Raw genomic sequence first — 17648 nt, forward strand, 5'->3', positions numbered from 1 at the left:
CCATGCTGTCCTACTTTAGCTAGATACAGTTTGTAAAGCAGGACAACAACAAAAATGACTGAATTACAAAATGTAAACAAAATATTGGCAACTTTTTTATGTATAGTGATGCATCAGTAAATAGTATGCACATTTAATCACAATTTGGCACAGTGCATTATCTATGACCGTTTTATAACCTTAACATCAAAACAGAAAAAAGCGATGCCACTTATTTTACTGTGTGCTTCGCAGAGTGAGCTCCCACTTTGAAGCTTGCTCTATGATGTCACACCAATGAAGAGATGTGCTTTTGATCATGTGGTTTATCTGCAAGTGCTTAGTAACAATAGTGTTTACTTTTTCTTGTCAGACCAAGAAATAAACGTATCAGGATGAAGCTGTCCCACTCTTTCTGAATTCACACTACCTCAATCCAGGAATGAGAAATGCGTTGTACTCCCAACTGTTTGTTTCTTTTAGCAGTCATTCAATCTTCTCAGTTCAACAGTTGGAATAATGGGACAATTCGAGAGTACAATACATTTCTCATCCCTGGATTGAGGTATGTTTTCTGCGAGACATACACTACCAGTCAAAAGTTTGGACACACCTACTCATTCAAGGGTTTTTCTTTATTTTAAAAAAAATTTACACTGTAGAATAATAGTGAAGACATCAAAAGTATGACATAACACATTTGGAATCATGTAGTAACCAAAAAGTGTTAAACAAATCAACATATATTTTATATTTGACATTCTTCAAATAGCCACCCTTTGCCTTGATGACAACTTTGCACACTCTTGGCATTCTCTCAACCAGCTTCATGAGATAGTCACCTGGAATGGATTTCAATTAACAGGTGTGCCTTATTAAAAGTTAATGTGTGGAAATTATTTCCTTCTTTATGTGTTTGAGCCAATCAGTTGTGTTGTGACAAGGTAGGGGGGGGTTACAGAAGATAGCCCTATTTGGTAAAAGACCAAGTCCATATTATGGCAAGAACAGCTCAAATAATTCCAAGTGAAGCTGGTTGAGAGAATGCTAAGAGTGTGCAATGCTGTCATCAAGGCAAAGTGTGGCTATTTGAGGAATCTCAAATATAAAATATATTTTGATTTGTTTAACACTTTTCTGGTTACTACATGATTCCATGTGTGTTATTTCATAGTTTTTATGTTTTCACTATTATTCTACAATGTAGAAAATAGTAAAAATAAAGAAAAACCCTTGAATGAGTAGATGTGTCCAAACTTTGGACTGGTACTGTATCTCGTGCTGGCTCTGCCGTGTCTTAATCTACACAGGAAGCCTGTGAGTAGCTGAAAGCAAGCGGATCTGCTGGCGAAGTTAAAAAACTGCCTTGATTGTCTAATGGACCTGCTCTTTCGCCATGAGTGCCCACCACACATCCCTTCCTTCCTCTCTCTGTACCTTTAGCTCTGACTGGTCATTACCGCAGCCAAGTCCAGATACAAACAAGGGATTAATTTGCCGTCACGATATTTAACAGTGAGAGACACCCTTTTAACACCCTTCTGTCCAATGGTGTAAGTCGGTGTGTGTGTGTGTGTGTAATGTGTGTGTGTGTGTCAGACAATACCATTGTGTTCGCATGTGTGACCAATGTGAGTGTGATCCTGCTTGTCACAAGTGTGTATAAATATAACTCTCAGTGTGTGTGTGTGTGTGTGTGTGTGTGTGTGTGTGTGTTTGTGTGTGTGTACTAAGCAGTGGTATGCTGAGCGCTGCACACCCTAAGGGCACTATAGCCCATCTCTTCACTGAAGAGGACCAGCCTCTCAATGCAGAAACTCATGCCTGCATGCTTCACACAAAATGCTTGTTCGCTCATAACCCCTACACACAAACACACTCAAAGACAAACTCATATTAAAGCCAAGTCAAAGCACCCAGAGACACGCACAGGCAGGCACGCATTTGCAGTAACACACATACAACCAACTCGCTACTGAACGAAGTGTGGATCAAAGAACCGTTTACAGTATGATTGTGGTAAATACAGAGCAGGCAGCAGAACCAAAGCAATCTCAACGTAGCCTACATATTTCGATTCGGATCGATAGGAATAACAGGTTATCATAAACTGATGTGGGCTTACACAGCCTTTAGCCTGCCCAGGGAGAACATGTAATTTGCCTGCTGCACTAACTCATTAGAGATCACACACAAACGCAAATAGGCCTAAACCTCAAACAGAGTGAACTGTTAAATAAAATAACCATTGGAATTCATAACAGCGATAGGCTCTGTATTCTGCCGAGGAAATATAGTCTGTCGGCTACAGCAGGTGTTGAGCATGACAGTGATTTTAAAAGAGCAGTTTTGCGCTTACCTGTATTTTCCCTGCAGACGTTAACGAAACCTGCAGCGGTGGTCTCTTTAGAGGCCATAGCGCGCTCTGACTCTACCCCTCTGCGCTTATTATAATCAAGCGAGAGAGCCACTAATGCGTTTCAACTGGCAATCCGACAGTAGCGCGGGCGACTCCAGTGCCTATAAACATATCATATGAGGGATTGAGCCAGAGAGAGAGAGAGAGAGAGAGAGAGAGACAGAGAGAGAGAGAGAGAGAGAGAGAGAGAGAGAGAGAGAGAGAGAGAGAGAGAGAGAGAGAGAGAGATGCATCAGTCAACGCAAGTAGCACAGACGCAAGTGTTTCAGATATTACTTTAAATATTTGAGGGAAAATAAAATGATAACACTACACTACTTTTAATAATTCGTGTTATTAGTGTTGAGATTATTTGAGATTCGAGATTCTCAAATAATCTCAACACTAATACTAATAACACGAATTATTCAAAGTATAAAAAGTCTAAAAGAACATCGATTAAATTTATTAAATTGATAAAATATTATAATGATAATCGTTCCCTTTATTACCATAATTAATAATGACTCCATTTTGCTTCATTAGACCAATAACTATTGGCTAATTTCATTCATATCAAGAAATAGCCTACAGTACCTCCCGTTGTCAATATATGGCCATGGAGTTCTTTGTGAGCTGGATGACTGCCAACAGTTATTATACAGTGTGGAGTGCTGCAGTAGCAACTGGAGAAGCAGTCACCACGTTTCCATCCACGGTTTTTATGCGAGTAAAGTCATACCGTATTCAAAAAAATCACGACAGCTGTGATGGAATGGAAAGAGGACGGTTCCGTACCTTGGTAAAGTTGCTTTGAGATTCGATATTTGCCAGACATTCGGACCTTCAAACATCAATAGCTTGCGAACAATTTGAGTTACATACCCAAGGTTAGTCTCTTTATGAAGGAAAAAAGGTGTACAACATTGCACAGGTCTTATTTTCTAGATTCCGATCCGAGTTTCATAATCACACAGCAATGGTGTAGGCAGCCTGGCCACTGTCAATGCAGCTACTTAGGAACTGTCAACAAAGTGCATGATCACAATATTAAAATGTCAATAGCTCTGACACCACATGACTTAGCAACCTTATTTCAATTGTCCATTATTCTTTACACAGAGAGGCATGTTGCACACTCTTTAGTTTTCTCATAAAATGATTCCTATGTTTTTAAATATATATATATTTATAGAAAACATAACTTAAAAATCAATAGCTCCTTGACCATGTGACCTAGACACCTCAAACCAACTTTGGAATGTTCATAGGGTAGGGACACACACTGCACACCCTTTGGTTTCCCCAGTAAGCGCTTACACAATTTTATATCAATATTTGAACATGTAAAATGTACTTCCAGCTTATTTATATTTTGGGTCTATATTATATATGTAATAGTAATTAACCCTTAGGAATAGGGGGGACATATACAATATTCTAAAATCCACATAAACACAATATGCACATTTCCCACCAGAGATGTGTTTCTATCAAATTGACTTGTTGCAGATAAAAGGATGTGGTGATGACATAGTGCACATAAAAATAGAATTTGTGGTTAAATTCTGATATACCGAATAAAGTTAAATGGGTTTCCATCGCATTTTCAACTCTACTGATGGTTTTCTCACTGATGGTTTTCTCACAAAAGATGTTGCGTTATATGCCCACTCTGGTATTGGCACATTTGCTCTTGCCAACAGCTCACAGAAACAGTGTGAATATAGCCCACTACGACTCAGGAAAGCATGCAGTTTATTAGGCCACAGATGAAATAGGTTATGATGAACTTCACAGGGTGGTGAAAGTGCACGGTGATCTTGATGCTTCTTTCCAATAAATATTGAGGGTCTTATTCTGGTGACATGATGATAATGCTTGACTGCTGATTGACAAATAAAAATATTCTCGCTCTTATCCATAATAATCTCATCATGTAGAGCAGTGGTCACCAACCTTTTCTGAGTCAAGATCTCTTTCTGAGTGAAAATGCAAGCCGAGATCTACCACGATTTTTTTTAAACATGACTTAAAAAACTTAAGCCTATGCAACATTAACCGATTAAAAACAGTTCTGTAGCAATGGGGTTTGTGCAGTAGGCTATAGGCCTAATACATTATCACTGCATATTGGCTAAGCTTCAGACCCTTTTGAAATTATATTTCTACAATTTAGGTACATGATCCCACTGATAATAGATCAAATCAAATCACATTTTATTGGCCACATACGCCGAATACAACAGGTGTAGACATTACAGTGAAATGCTTACTTACAGCCCTTAACCAACAATGCATTTATTTTTTAATAAAAAAAGTAAATAAAACAACAACAAAAAAGTGTTGAGAAAAAAAGAGCAGAAGTCAAATAAAATAACAGTAGGGAGGCTATATATACAGGGGGGTACCAGTGCAGAGTCAATGTGCGGGGGCATCGGCTAGTTGAGGTAGTTGAGGTATTATGTACATGTGGGTAGAGTTAAAGTGACTATGCATAAATAATTAACAGAGTAGCAGCAGCGTAAAAAGATGGGGTGGGGGTGGGGGTGGGGGGGCATTGCAAATAGTTCGGGTAGCCATGATTAGCTGTTCAGGAGTCTTATGGCTTGGGGGTAGAAGCTGTTGAGAAGTCTTTTGGACCTAGACTTGGCACTCCGGTACCGCTTGCTGTGCGGTAGCAGAGAGAACAGTCTATGACTAGGGTGGCTGGATTCTTTTACAATTTTGAGGGCCTTCCTCTGACACCGCCTGGTATAGAGGTCCTGGATGGCAGGAAGCTTGGCCCCAGTGATGTACTGGGCCGTACGCACTACCCTCTGTAGTGCCTTGCGGTCAGAGGCCGAGCAGTTGCCATACAAGGCGGTGATGCAACCAGTCAGGATGCTCTCGATGGTGCAGCTGTATAATTTGTTGAGGATCTGAGGACCCATGCCAAATCTTTTCAGTCTCCTGAGGGGGAATAAGCTTTGTCGTGCCCTCTTCACGACTGTCTTGGTGTGTTTGGACCATGATAGTTAATTGGTGATGTGGACACCAAGGAATTTGAAGCTCTCAACCTGTTCCACTACAGCCCGGTCGATGAGAATGGGGGCGTGCTCAGTCCTCTCAATGAATGGATTGGTGCCGGAGAAGATGGCTGCCGTTTTACAGCCCTCTAACCAATTGTACTATTATGTGTGTTTTTCCGCGTTATTTGTAATTTATTCTGTACATAATGTTTCTGCCATCGTCTCTTATAACCAAAAAGAGCTTCTGGATATCAGGACAGCGATTACTCACCTCGTATTGGACGAAGATTTTTTCTTCAACAAGTCGGAAGCGAAGGATATCCTACAAAAACCCGACAAGGCCCAAATCCCTGTCATTCGCATGAGAAAGAGACAGAGATATCGTGGACGTAGGTCAGGGTGCCTTGTAAGGATCCGACGGCGAGCGAGTAAACTGCCTCTTCCATCAAGCCTATTAGCCAATGTTCAATCATTTGAAAATAAATTAGATCACCTAAGATTACGATTATCCTACCAACGGTACATTAAAAACTGTAATAAATTATGTTTCACCGAGTCGTGGCTGAACGACAACATGGACAGCATACAGCTAGTGGGCTATACGCTACATCGGCAGGATAGAACGGCTGACTCCGGTAAGACAAGGGGTGGCGGTCTGTGTATATTTGTAAACAACAGTTGGTGCACAAAATCAAATACTAAGGAAGTCTCTAGGTTTTGCTCGCCTGAGGTAGAGTATCTCATGATAAGCTGTAGACCACACTATTTACCAAGAGAGTTTTCATCTATATTTTTCATAGCTGTCTATTTACCACCACAAACCAATGCTGGCATTAAGATTGCACTGAATGAGCTGTATAAGGCCATAAGTGAACAGGAAAACGCTCATCCAGAGGCAGCGCTCCTAGTGGCCGGGTACTTTAATGCAGGGAAACTTAAATCTGTTCTAACTCATTTCTACCAGCATGTTAAATGTGCAACCAGAGGAGAAAAAAACTCTAGACCACCTTTACTCCACACACAGAGACGTATGCAAAGCTCTCCCTTGCCCTCCATTTGGCAAATCTGACCATAACTCTATCCTCCTGATTCCTGCTTATAAGCAAAAACTAAAGCAGGAAGCACCAGTGACTCGGTTAATAAAATGTGGTCAGATGACGCAGATGCTAAGCTACAGGACTGTTTTGCTAGCACAGACTGTAACATGTTCCGGGATTCTTCAGATAGCATTGAGGAGTACACCACATCAGTCACTGTCTTCATCAATAAGTGCATTGATGACGTGGTCCCCACAGTGACCGTACGTACATACCCCAACCTGAAGCCATGGATTACAGGCAACATCCACACTGAGCTAAAGGGTAGAGCTGCCGCTTTCAAGGAGCGGGACTCTAACCCGGACGCTTATAAGAAATCCCACTATGCCCTCCCACAAACCATCAAACAGGCAAAGAGTCAGTACAGGACTAAGATTGAATCGTACTACACCGGCTCTGACGCTCGTCGGATGTGGCAGGGCTTGAAAACTATTACCGACTACAAAGGGAAGCACAGCCGCGAGCTGCCCAGTGACAAAAGACTTCCAGACGAGCTAAACCACTTCTATGCTCGCTTCGAGGCAAGCAACACTGAAGCATGCATGAGAGCACTAGCTCTTCCGGATGACTATGTGATCACGCTCTCCGTAGCCAATGTGAGTAAGACTTTTAAGCAGGTCAACATTCACAAGGCCGCATTACTTGTGATGCACAGCTTTTTACTGGACTGATGGCCTGCATCTGATGGTCAGTCTGAGGGGAGGGAGGGAGCAGCGATGAAGCTGCCTCTCACCTGACTCACCGTCCCTCCTCTCTCCCTCCCTCCACTGAGAAAAGGGGACACAGTCTCCCAGCTGATGGCGAAACTTAAGTCACACTGCATTATTTCTGCCTCATGCACCAATTCATGTTGTTACTCCAATGAACAGAGAAAGTGAAATATTCCATGATATACTCAAGCTGCAAATAATAACAACGCAAGCTTATCGAAACAATTTGCTATACTCATTCGTTGCATCTGCAGTTCTGGTTGTAGCGTGAGTGGAAGTAGGGACCTTTATGGCTTATAAAACTGTTGAACAAAGTGTTGACAGTGCTGAATAACAACTTAAACATGAGCTTACTCATTAAAATAGCAGCTATCTCTCTGGTCATGGTTTTAAAAGTATTGATTTCTCACATTATCAACTTTGCTGTGCGTTCAATGCTTATTTTTACAGTCTATGGCTTGAGGAAACTGTGCAGACAGGGTGATCTGTGCTATCTGATTGGCCAGTGGTAGGCCTAAGGTGCACTTAAATTTGCTCTCTGAGCTTGCCGGGTAGGTGGAGTTCTACCTTCAGACACATGAAATGGTTCAAAATGGGAACAATTTGCCTTCCCGGCGCTAGGGCTACTGAATCAAGTGCACCTTTGCAGACAGCACAAAAATAAATAAATAAATACGCTTTATCGTTGTTTTTTTTACAGAAATGTTTGGTGATTGATTAGGAATGGCGTGGAGATCAACCGGTTGGTGACCACTGATGTAGACTAGCCTACCCGCACTGTATCTGCGAGCTGTTGGCTAGAGCACATGTGTCAAGACCAGAGTAGGCACAACAGTTTTTGAGTTGAAAATGCAATGGTACATGAGAACCTAAGCGAAAAAGTACATTTTGTGTGCACTAAATCATCACGCACTGACTTTTATTCACAACAAGTCCATTTGGTGGAAACAGACCACTGGTGGGGAGATGCAAATGTTTTCTTATGCAGATTTTAGAATATTTGCATGAAAATCTTTCGCCAATTAGATGGAAACCTAGTTATTGAAGCAAATATGTTGAGTCTGTTTGAAGGGCAAGCCAGGTTTTGCCATTTGGTTATCTTTATTGGAATCAATATTTTTGAAGATGTGGATGCCTTCACTTAAGATAACAACATATTTCAACCCATCAATCTTCACAGTATGGGAGAGCCATAAGGTTTTGTTCAGTACAAATCCATACAGTTTTCAGGCACTATGCCTTTGTACCCTTGATAGCAAGTGTTGAAAAGTTAATATTGCATGTAAATTACGCTCTCACAAAAACACACTATTACACACATCATTACAAACACACCACTCTCTCTCTCTCTCTCTCTCTCTCTCTCTCTCTCTCTCACACACACACACACACACACACACACACACACACACACACACACACACACACACACACACACACACACACAAGAAAACAAGAGGAAACAAAACTGGAACTGACATGATTCTGAAAAGTGGGTGTAGGGTAGATTTCTGAGACAGACAAGAGAGGGGCAAAACAAACAGCTTTAGCAAAATGAATCCTATCCCTTTGTATCCTTGATAGGATTGGTACAGAGTACAAAGGGCTTGAGAGGCCAGGTTGGAGCTATAAAGCAGCAAATAAATCCTAAAGCAGCAAGAGTCTAGCGGGATTATTCCACCCATCTGAATCATTGCTTGTCGAACCCAACTCCAAGTCATTCCACAAATGTAATTTCTGCTATTGTTTTACTGCCTACCTCCCTCTTTTGTCCCTATCGCTCTGCAGTGAAGTGGATGATGAACCCATGCGTGTGAGCATGCACCATGCACTACACACACAAACAGTTCAGGGTTAGCTTGCATTTGTGAGGGGTGAGTGTATGTGTGTGTGAGGGGGTGTAGAAGGCACAGGCGCAGCTGGCTCTGGTGGCATCCCTAACACTGGCCCTAAAGGGTGTCTGTTTGTGTGTGAGAGGAGACCTTTGTGTCTGTGTCTCTCAAATATGTCACTGGAGTGAAAGACCCCAGTGGGGGGCATAACAGCAGGGAGAGAAGGGGCAGGGAGGGAAGGGGGGGGAGTGGAGGAGGAGAGAAGACAGTGCAAACTGGCAGGTTTATGGTCTCCTCTCCTTCTTGAATTTGCTTTCCCTGTCCAGTTCTTCAACACTAGTGCAGATGGAAAAGAGGCAAGGAGAGGAAGTCATTGTAGAATATTGAGACAGAACCTCCGCTTAAGAGGTTAGCTGAGGTGAGGAGATAAACTGGCCGGCATGGGGTCCAGGTTTCACAGGGTGAAAGACTTCAGCTGTTCACACAGACATGCTTGAAAGTATGATCACATCCTTTATTAATGAATACAGAATATCAAAGATAGGAGCAGTGCGGTCCTCAGTGTACTCTCACTTACTCCTCTGTCTGTAAGGATGTGTGTATGAACGCTCCTAGTAAAATGACTCAGACATGGTATTTCCACTGAAACATTTACAGTTGACTGTCCTTTGGACCATCATGCATGGTCTTATAGAATAGATCACACAAGAACCTCTTAGCGTGAGACACAACATGTCAAGCTAATTTTCAATCAGTGCATTTTTAATTACAAAGTGGTGCTTAGCTAAAGAAGATTTACGGACTGAATCCATTTAATCATTTTAGGTCTTGGTCTTTTCCTGACTGTCTACACCAGGATGTGTGCAAGCAGGATAAGGCAGTTATGCTTCATATATACTAACAGTGCTTGGGCCTATTAGTGCTTATGGTGTGCTGCCCTCACTTGGTGAGACAGGGTAAAATCATATTCCCATCTCTCCTCTATTCCATTTCACATGAATGAGCATTGGCTGATACAGGCATGAAATGAGTGCTGCATATAGTAAATGATATAACGTTAATTATGTTTTTTTTTTTGGTGCTCACTTTGCTGAACACATTCTTTAGCATGGAAAGCTCTGTTTGTCACTGTGTTTGAGTGCACATGTCAAAGCAAATCATAGTGATGAGGGGGGCCTCTGGGCCTTACACTATTATAAACCCTCCACCCCTGGCCCAAGGCAGAATGCTGCTAGGGCCCAAACTCTTTTCAACTGGCTGAGGGGACTACATGGGTGACCTTTACAGCTTGTGTTGTGACCGAGCAGACAGATGTAAAGCAAAATGATTTTGATTTGATTTGATTTGAATATGCAGCCTGTCAGTCATACAAGCCCACAGAGAATTAGATACATGTGTAGCCTAGCCTAATCACTCTAAATGTCAGACAATGGGAGAGATGGCGAATATGCAAGTGAACAAGGAATAGTATACTCATAGAATAGTGTCATCCTATGTTACTAAAGTGCCTGTGTTTATCTATTTGTGCATCATGCTAGATTTCATAAGTCTTAACGATAAATGTTGATGATCTGCAAGAAAACTGTCAATGGTGATTGTAAAATGCATTTATAGAGCAACTACAGTAGTTATTAACTAAAATGTCTTTATGGTGATATAGCCTGTAAGCCTGGTGGAACGAGCCTGATCTCTGCATTCACCATTGTTTGGAATGAAATAGAATGGTGAACAGAGTGATCAGGCTGGTTCACTCAGGATAATAGCCTATGATCTAAAAACAAAGGCTTAGGACAAACCTTAACGTTTTTAGATTACAATCTATCAATTACAACTGAAAGTACAGAAAGCTTTTATTTACCCGGTCAGGTCATGAGTTTGCACTCATTCTCTGATGCAATTTTACTAACACATTTCCAGTGCAAATCTTGTCAATTAAACACAATGTCAAAGAAGAATTTGAATACGTTTTTGTTACAATATCTATAGCTTTATTGTTACAATATCTATAGCTCTGCATCTAAGCAGTCTTTTATAGTCTTCAGATTGATTTGAGGTGGCTTAGATTCTTCTGTGAACATTTTAATTTTACTAACAGTGTCACGACTTCCGCCGAGGCTGCCTCCCCTCCTTGTTCGGGCAGGTTTCGGCGTTCGTCGTCACCGAATTACTAGCTGCTGCCGATCCATTTATCATCACTCCACTTGTCTTGTCTAATTAATCACACACACCTGGTCCTTATCCCCAATTAGTCATTGTATAAGTGTTCCCTCTGCTTCCTTGTCTGTGTGGGTGATTGTTTGTAGTGAGCTGTGTGTAGCTCAGTTGAGCCACCCTTACCTTGTTGTTGCCAGGGTAGATATTTCCCCTGTGCCTGAGTTTTGTTGTCGCATGCTTGCGCAACTGTTTATCGACGGAATAAACTCTTTGGATGCGTATTACTCTCCTGTGCCTGACTCCTTCTATCACACGCATCACAGGTCTGCCCGTTTCCACCCCGGAAGACTCGGACCTCGAGCCGATGGAGCTGGGTGGAGCCGCCGGCCGAAAGAGCGGAGGAGGACAGCGACAGTGCCACTCTGGTGGCACGAAGGGACAATACACCACATGTCGTAGTCAACGTTCTTTTGGGCCTGGAGGCGGCAGGCAGGGCACACACGCATCACCCCAGGTATCGAACACCCACACTTGTTCAGAGCCCTCTGTTGCGCACTGTACCCTACCTATCCACTTTCCCGATCACATGGTAGTTCCCCAGTGTAAGGCGCTAGTCGATTCAGGTGCAGCTGGGAACTTTATGGATAGGGCATTCGCACGCCGTCAAGGCATTTCATTGGTTCCCCTCTCCATTCCACGTCCCCTCAGAGCACTCGATAGTTGACCATTAGGGTCCGGATTTGTTACGGAAGTCACTATACCAGTCACCATGATCACCCAGGAGAATCATTTTGAGCAGGTGATTTTTTTCGATTATTGAATCTCTTGCTTTCCCTGTGGTATTAGGTATCCCTTGGTTAGCACTCCACAACCCCACCTTCTCATGGCCGCAGAGGGCTCTCACGGGGTGGTCGCTTGAGTGTCAGGGTAGGTGTCTAGATGTTTCCGTTGGTGCAACCACGGTGGAAAGTCCAGATAGTACCTCCACCATGCGCATTTCCCCCGAATACCGTGATCTGGCGCAAGCGTTCTCTAAAAAGCAGGCAACTAAGTTACCACCTCACCGGGCGGGGGATTGCGCGATAAACCTCAGGGTAGACGCTGTACCTCCCAGGAGTCATATATACCCCCTGTCACAGGCGGAAACGGTGGCTAGGGAGACATATGTCACCGAGTCCCTGCGTCAGGGGTATATACGTCCCTCCACTTCACCCGCCTCCTCAAGTTTCTTCTTTGTGAAGATGGACGGAGGTCTGCGCCCGTGCATTGATTATCGACCACTGTACAGGGAGACAATCATATTTAGTTATCCTCTCCCCCTCATTCCTTCAGTAGTTGAATCGATGCATGGGGCGTGCTTCTTCACCAAATTGGACCTCAGGAGTGTGTACAACCTGGTGCGTGTCTGAGAGGGAGATGAGTGGAAGACAGCATTCAGCACAACCACGGGGCATTATGAATACCTGGTGATGCCCTATGGTTTGATGAATGCTCCCTCAGTTTTCCAGTCCTTTGTGAATAAGGTTTTTCGGGACATGCTTGGTCGCGGTGTAGTGGTCTACATCGATGACATCCTGGTGTATTCCGCTACTCGCACTGAGCATGTGTCCCTGGTTCGCAAGGTGCTGGCCCGACTGTTGGAGAATGACCTTTATGCTAAGGCAGAGAATTGTATGTTTTTCCAGCAGTCCATCTCCTTCCTTGGATACCGCATTTCCACCTCAGGGGTGGAGATGGAGGGAGATCGTATTTCAGCCGTGCATAATTGGCCGACTCCAACCACGGTTAAGGAGGTGCAGCGATTCCTTGGCTTTGCCAACTACTATCGAAGGTTTATCCGGTGTTTTGGCAAGGTCGCAGCTCCCATCACATCCCTGTTTAAGGGTGGGCCGTCCCGGCTCCGCTGGTCTGCTAAGGCGGATCTGGCCTTCAGGAGACTGTGGGGTCTGTTCACCTCAGCTCCGGTACTAGCCCACCCCGATCCATCACTACCGTTTGTAGTGGAGGTGGATGCATCCGAGGTAGGGATGGGCGCTGACCTATCCCAACGCTCGGGCACGCCACCCAAGCTCTGCCCCTGTGCCTTCTTCTCGAAGAAGCTCAGCCCGGCGGAGCAGAACTACGACGTTGGTGATCGGGAGCTGTTGGCTGTTGTCCGAGCTTTGACCGTGTGGAGGCATTGGCTCGAAGGGGCGAAACACCCTTTCCTCGTCTGGACGGACCACCGTAACCTGGAGTACATCCGGGCAGCGAGGAGGCTGAATCCTCGCCAGGCCAGGTGGGCCCTATTCTTCACCCGGTTTGATTTTACATTGTCATACATTCCGGGTACGAAGAACCTAAAGGCAGACGCACTGTCCCGGCTGTATGACACAGAGGAGAGGCCCAGAGACAACACCCCCATACTCCCGGCCTCCCGCATTGTGGCACCAGTAGTATGGGCGATGGACACGGATATAGAGCAGGCATTACGCACAGATCCATCTCCAACGCAGTGTCCAGCTGGGCTGCAGTACTTGCCTGCTCTTATCCGTGATCGTCTGATCTTCTGGGCACACACGTCACCCTCCTCTGGTCACCCAGGTATCGGTCGTACAGTGCGCTGCCTGAGCGGAAAGTACTGGTGGCCTACCTTGGCTAAGGACATGAGGGTGTACGTCTCCTCCTGCTTGGTGTGCGCCCAGAGTAAGGCACCTAGGCACCTCCCAGCGGGTAAGCTACAACCGTTACCAGTTCCACAACAACCATGGTCTCACCTTAGCATTGATTTTCTGACTGATCTTCCCCTCTCCCAAGGTAACACCACCATCCTGGTCGTTGTGGACCGCTTCTCAAAGTCCTGCCGCCTCCTTCCTCTGCCCGGTCTCCCCACGGCCCTGCAGACTGCGGAGGCCCTGTTAACTCACGTCTTCCGGCAGTACGGGGTACCAGAGGATATAGTGTCTGACCGAGGTCCCCAGTTCACGTCCAAGGTCTGGAAGGCGTTCAAAGAACGTCTGGGGGTCTCGGTCAGCCTGACCTCTGGGTTCCACCCCGAGAGTAATGGGCAGATGGAATGGGTAAATCAGGACGTGGGTAGGTTCCTGCGGTTCTACTGCCAGGACCGGCCGGGGGAGTGGTCGGTGTACTTGCCATGGGCAGAATATGCCCAGAACTCGCTCCGCCACTCCTTCACTAACCTAACGCCTTTCCAGTGTGTTCTAGGTTAACAACCAGTTCTGGCACCATGGCACCAGAGCCAGACCGAGGCTCCTGCGGTGGATGACTGGTTTCGGTGTGCGGAGGAGACGTGGGATGCTGCCCACATTCACCTCCAACGCGCCGTGCGTCGTCAGAAGGGCAACGCTGACCACCACCGCAGTGAGGCCCCCGTCTTTGTACCGGGGAATCGGGTCTGGCTCTCGACCCGGAATCTGCCCCTCCACCTGCCCTGCCGGAAGCTGAGCCCGCGGTTTGTGGGGCCGTTCAAAGTCCTGAGGAGAGTCAACGACGTCACACATAGGTTATTACTTCCTCCTGATTACCGTATGAACCCCTCGTTTCATGTGTCTCTCCTCAGGCCGGTAGTAGCTGGTCCGCTCCAGGAGTCTGAGGTGCGGGAGGTCCCTCCACCTCCTCTGGACATCGAGGGGGCCCCGGCGTATTCGGTCCGTTCCATCCTGCATTCGAGACGTCGGGTGGGTACTGTCACGACTTCCGCCGAGGCTGCCTCCCCTCCTTGTTCGGGCAGGTTTCGGCGTTAGTCGTCACCGGCTGTCACGATCGTTCATGAACGAGAAGGACCAAGGCGCAGCGTGATATGCATTCATGTTTATTGACGACTAAACACACGACAAAACAACAAACGAAACGTGAAGTCCAAGGTAGCATACACACAACATACCTTACACGGAACAAGATCCCACAACTAACAGGTGCCAAAAGTCTGCCTAAGTATGGTCCCCAATCAGAGACAACGAGCAACAGTTGCCTCTGATTGGGAACCACACAGGCCAACATAGATCTATACATTCTAGAATCTACACCATAGAAACAACATAACACGGAATATACACACCCTGACTCAACAAATAAACGTCCCCTGAGTCAGGGCGTGACAGTAACCCCCCCAAAGGTGCGGACTACGACCGCGCCACATAAACATAACAGGGTAGGGGCCGGGTGGGCATTCCACTTACTCTCCACCTCCCTGTTGCGCCCCTGGTCTGGTCTGGACCTCGGCGAGCTGCTTCCCCTCTCCTTCCTCCCACGACGTACCAAGCCCTGTCTGGACCCTGGTGTGGGAGACCCCGAACCTGGAAAGGGGCTGACGTCTGGGTCTGGACTGGAACCACTGACTGGAGCTGGACCCGATGACGGTTGATCGAACTGCTCTGGCTCCGGAGTGGAGCCGCTGACCGGAGCTGGATCAGGCACCGGTGGAGCGGACTGCTCTGGCTCCGGAGTGGAGCGGTTGACCGGAGCTGGACTGGACCCCGGTGAAGCGGATTGCTCTGGCTCCGGAGTGGATCCGCTGACCGGAGTTGGACCGGACCCCGGTGGAGCGGATTGCTCTGGCTCCGGAGTGGAGCAGCTGACCGGTGCCGTGGAACAGGCACGGGCCGTTCCGGACTGGACACACGCACCACTGGCTTGGTGCGGGGAGCAGGAACGGGCCGGACCGGCTGACGACGCACACCACTGGCTTGGTGCGGGGAGCAGGTACGGGCCGGACCGGGCTGACGACGCGCACCACTGGCTTGGTGCGGGGAGCAGGAACGGGCCGTACCGGACTGGCGACGCGCATCACTGGCTTGGTGTGAGGGACAGGAACAGGTCGGACCGGGCTGGAGACGCGCACCACTGGCTTGGTGCGAGGGGCAGGAACAGGCCGGGCCGGGCTGGCGACGCGCACCACTGGCTTGGTGCGAGGGGCAGGAAAAGGCCCGACCGGGCTGGCGACGCGCACCACTGGCTTAGTGCGGGGAGCAGGAACGGGTCGGGCCGTACTGGGAACACGCACCACTGGCTTAGTGCGGGTAGCAGGAACGGGCCGGACCGTACTGGGAACACACACCACTGGCCTTGTGCGGGAAGCAGGAATGGGTCGGGCCGTACTGGGAACACGCACCACTGGCTTAGTGCGGGGATCAGGAACGGGCCGGACCGGACTGGCGACACGCACCACTTGCTTGGTGCGAGGTGCGGGACTGGGTTCCCTTATAAACCCCCGCTCCTTCTGCTGCCTAACCAGCTCCTCTCGCCGTGCCTCTACACTCTCCTTCTCCCTTATAGCCTCCTGTAGCTCCTCCCTCTGACCAAATAACTCCTGCTCCCTCTGGACCAATAGCCCCCGTAACCTGGTGGCCTCCTCTCCTAACCTGCAGAATCGCCCTGTCGCTGCCTCCTGCTGCCTCGTCGTCCACACCGTGTGCCCCCCCCAACATTTTCTTGGGGTTGCCTCTCGGGTCTCCGTCGTCGGCACTGTTGGCGCCGTTTCTCCCCTCCTACCTGGGCATCCTCATTCATCGCCCTCCGGTAATGGACGGCCTCCTCCTCCGTGATTCTCCCTCAACCTAGGAGGACATCTACTAACGTAACCTCCTGTTTAATTCCCGGCATTTGCTCCTGAACACGCTGCTTGGTCCTATTTTGGTGGGATCTTCTGTCACGATCGTTCATGAACGAGAAGGACCAAGGCGCAGCGTGATATGCATTCATGTTTATTGACGACTAAACACACAACAAAACAACAAACGAAACGTGAAATCCAAGGTAGCATACACACAACATACCTTACACGGAACAAGATCCCACAACTAACATGTGCCAAAAGGCTGCCTAAGTATGGTCCCCAATCAGAGACAACGAGCAACAGCTGCCTCTGATTGGGAACCACACAGGCCAACATAGATCTATACATTCTAGAATCTACACCATAGAAACAACATAACACGGAATATACACACCCTGACTCAACAAATAAACGTCCCCTGAGTCAGGGCGTGACACCGGCTTACTAGCTGCTGCCGATCCATTTATCATCACTCCACTTGTCTTGTCTAATTAATCACACACACCTGGTCCTTATCCCCAATTAGTCATTGTATAAGTGTTCCCTCTGCTTCCTTGTCTGTGTGGGTGATTGTTTGTAGTGAGCTGTGTGTAGCTCGGTTGAGCCACCCTTACCTTGTTGTTGCCAGGGTAGATATTTCCACTGTGCCTGAGTTTTGTTGTCGCATGCTTGCGCAACTGTTTATCGACGGAATAAACTCTTTGGATGTGTATTACTCTCCTGCGCCTGACTCCTTCTATCACACGCATCACAAACATAATAATTGTTGCTTGCGGCCCAATAAGAGACTGTATAATAAACAGAAAACATTAAAACGGCAATCCTATATTGAAACAATAACAAAGTGGCTCTGTTAATAACCGCCTCTGTTTTGGTAAAAAGGTGAGGGATGGGCCTGAAGAAATGTAACCAC

At 46.7% G+C, this 17648-nt stretch overlaps 1 protein-coding gene across 1 annotated transcript in view; it reads right to left on the reverse strand.

The window, feature by feature from the left end:
- The window catches only part of LOC311146503 (capping protein, Arp2/3 and myosin-I linker protein 3-like), a 54243-nt gene extending 50964 nt beyond the window's left edge, over positions 1-3279 (reverse strand). The window contains exons 1-2 of the mRNA XM_084183007.1: positions 2975-3279; positions 2339-2499 (exon numbers count right to left, since the gene is read on the reverse strand). Coding sequence (XP_084039133.1) covers positions 2339-2396 — 58 coding nt within the window. The 5' untranslated portion in view covers positions 2397-2499; positions 2975-3279. The remainder of the gene's footprint in view (positions 1-2338; positions 2500-2974) is intronic.
- Between the last annotated feature and the right edge of the window lie 14369 nt (positions 3280-17648).

Source organism: Coregonus lavaretus (genome assembly GCF_964263955.1).
Source record: "Coregonus lavaretus genome assembly, chromosome: 19".
Lineage (NCBI taxonomy): Eukaryota > Metazoa > Chordata > Actinopteri > Salmoniformes > Salmonidae > Coregonus > Coregonus lavaretus.